This window comes from Jaculus jaculus, chromosome 11, assembly GCF_020740685.1.
Source record: "Jaculus jaculus isolate mJacJac1 chromosome 11, mJacJac1.mat.Y.cur, whole genome shotgun sequence".
Classification (NCBI taxonomy): Eukaryota; Metazoa; Chordata; class Mammalia; order Rodentia; family Dipodidae; genus Jaculus; species Jaculus jaculus.
This window is the reverse complement of record NC_059112.1, coordinates 24,697,170-24,700,342: the sequence shown is the minus strand read 5'-3', so window position 1 is coordinate 24,700,342 and position 3,173 is coordinate 24,697,170. Positions and strand designations below refer to the sequence as shown.

The following is a 3,173-nucleotide window of genomic DNA, read 5'->3' as shown; positions in this document are numbered from 1 at the left end:
TAGAAGTCAACAGGGTTACAAAGAGATAATAATGGCTTTTATTTCCAACTTTCCTGTTAGACTCTCACCCATATGTTCTTGAATAAACTGAGATATATAAAGGTGACTGAAAATGAAAGAAAGAGCTTTAAATCTCAACCTTGGAAGAAAAATGACACTCATCATCATTTGGCAAATATACTGATTGACTGAGTGATTCAAATCTTAAAAGTAGGCTACAATTTTAAGAGGTAGGAAACAAGTACCAAAATTTTTACCATTTAGTCATCTTCAGTATTTTTGGCTTTACCCTTAGTTTTCTACATTTATTATTGTCCCATTAAAGCTTTTAGTTCTATATTACTCATTACATAAACAGACATGGAACTGGCAAGTTCTTTGGCTGTCACTAAATGTACCCAATACTCAGCTATCAACTCAGAACGTTTTTCTCTTCTCTAGTTGCTTAACTCATTTCAAGAGGAAGTATGCCATCATAAGAAAGCTTCGTATAAAAAGACTACAGAGCATATTTGCTGCAACTAAGATATGTCAGTTATGTGAACATGAAGTGATTACCAAAAGCTCCTTATATATTAAAACTGTATTACCAGTGTTAACTAAAAATAGGCATTATTGTAATAACCAAAAAACTCCACTCCTTCAAGAGTTATGTTGTGCTGATAAATCATAGATAGTATTACAAAATGATTTCATTTTTGCAATAGGCTGAGTTCATAGTATGTTAGTACTGAGATCATATGCTTAATTTTACTTTAACAATGCCCTTCATGGAATGTTTGTATATCTATATACAAGGCATGTAAACAACTAGTATTAAAGCTCTTAAGGGCAAGAATCCAAAGGGGCGGCTGCAAGACTAGGTGCTGCTAGGAATAAAAAAATATTAAATAATGTTTCACTACATATTATTTTTAATGCTTTTACAATGAAATACATTAATTTACAGAGACTTGTTTTGCTTGAACTCATGGACTATAGAATACACTTTTCTAGTCAGTAAGTAGCCCACTCTTGAAAACGGAAGCAGTCGCTTGCAATCTTCCACACGGGGCTGCCAAGGTTGGTCTGAGCAGTCAGGAGGAAGTTCTGATTGAAGTAGTGTTGCTTGTTTCCATCAAATTTCACAGTTCCATAGGTCACAACAAGAACTGTACTCTGGGCCTGGGTAGCTTGCTCATGAACTGGCTGGCAAGCTAACATATTGACCTGGAAGTCACTAGAAGGCAACATCTCAAAGAAATTATTTAGGGCTTCCAGCCCTTTAACAACATTCCCATTCCAGATCAAAGTGGCCTTGTCCAGATACAGCCTGGCAAGAGCATGCCTTCTCCTGTCCATCGTCTCATAGTAAATATTGGTGAATTCCTCAGCAGCTCTACATGCCTGATCTATGTAAGTTTTAAATTCCACAGACATGGTCACGGAGAGCTCAAGATGGTCTGTTCTGACTGCAGCGGCGTCACTGTCCCCTCACGCGTCCTCCTCCTGTGGCAGAGCTGGATGGTAATAAGATTATTGCCAAAGACGCCACACACTGGTTGCAGAATAGACAGAAATCAAGCTGGAACTGGGCTAGAAGCTTCCTCCATGCTGGATCAGGAAGGTGCTCTACTGGCGAGGCAAGGGCTCGGAGAGCTGGAGCGGCACACGGAGCTGGAGCTGCAGCGGAAGGTGCAGAGCGCTCAGGGGACCTTTTAACTTGACTTTAAAACTAATAATATGGGCTGGAGAGATGGCTTAGCTGTTAAGCGCTTGCCTGTGAAGCCTAAGGACATGGGTTCGAGGCTCGGTTCCCCAGGTCCCACGTTAGCCAGATGCACAGGGGGGCGCACGCGTCTGGAGTTCGTTTGCAGAGAGGCTGGAAGCCCTGGCGGGCCCATTCTCTTTCTCTCCCTCTATCTGTCTTTCTCTCTGTGTCTGTCGCTCTCAAATAAATAAATAAATAAATAAATAAATAAATAAAGAGGATGGATCTGGAAATCATATTTTTCATAATTTATCTGAGTGAAGGAGAGACAGAGAGAGGCAAACAGAGAGGCAGAGCATATGTGTGGATACACTAGGGCCTCGTGCTATTACGGATGAGCTGCAGATGCATGAGCCACTTTGTGCATGGGACTTTACATGAGAACTAGGGTTAGTATATCAGCACTAATTTTAGGCTTTGCAAACTGTTGCTGCCTTTACCTGCTGAGCCATTTCCCCAGCCTCTGTCTCATTTCTTTATACTTACTCTTGGTACCATTCTACCTTTATAGGTTTTATCCACATTTGCCCTCCTTTACCTACCTACTTCCAGATAACACAAGCTAGGGTCTATATATCAGAGGGAATATGCATGCAGTTTGGGTCTTTCTGAGCTGGGTCACTTCATTTAATACAATTCTTTCCACATCCATTCATTTTCCTGAAAATTTTATGGTTTCATTTTCTGTCATGCTGAAGAGACTCTCACTGTGTGCATGTACCACATTCTCATCGTTCATACATCTGTTGGTAGGCACATAGTCTGATTTCAGTTCTCAGATAGTGCAGCAGTCAACATGGATGTGCAAATATCTCTTGTAGCATCCTAAGCGAGGTCACACAAACTAAGAGAGACAAACATCGCACGTGCTCTGTCATATGTGACTCCAAAACTGGACAGTGGAAGAGGAGCCCCAAAGGGAGTAAGTACTAGGTCTGTATGCATGTAACTAGAAGGAGACCAGGAAAAAGAGGAACCGGGGAGGGAGGGAAGGAGGAGTTACCAAACAGACCTGTACAGGGAAAGAACAGTAAGGTCGGTGGGGGATTCAGGGAACTACACAAACCCAAAGGCTAAGGCAGTTAGCATAACAGGATCCTTCCTCCTAGAAACTAGTATAAGAGCTGGACCCCCATATTAAGGGAGGTGGACAGACCAGACCGTAATGACCTGTAGAAGGCGGAGAAAGCGTAACTCTTAAACCAGGGGCTCTGGATTATGGATCCCAGGGCCAGATCTGGGCTAACCCCCACAGCAAGCAGTTGGCCGGGGTGACCTGTGTGATTCTCTGAAACAATAAAGGCCTTTGCCAAGCACGTGGTTACCAGACAACGGTAAGACCTTATTGCTGAAGGCACCACAGGAGGCCATCGCAGAACACTGAGAGACAACGTAGAAACTAGAGGAAAACCAGTCCTCCACC

The 3,173-nt window shown here is 42.5% G+C and overlaps 1 protein-coding gene across 1 annotated transcript; it reads right to left on the bottom strand.

Annotated features, from left to right (window-relative positions):
• Window positions 1–996: 996 nt before the first annotated feature.
• LOC123464403 (NTF2-related export protein 2-like) lies at window positions 997–1,419 on the bottom strand. The gene has a single exon (XM_045161245.1). The coding sequence runs from the start codon at window positions 1,417–1,419 to the stop codon at window positions 997–999; it is 423 nt and encodes a 140-aa protein (XP_045017180.1).
• Window positions 1,420–3,173: the final 1,754 nt, after the last annotated feature.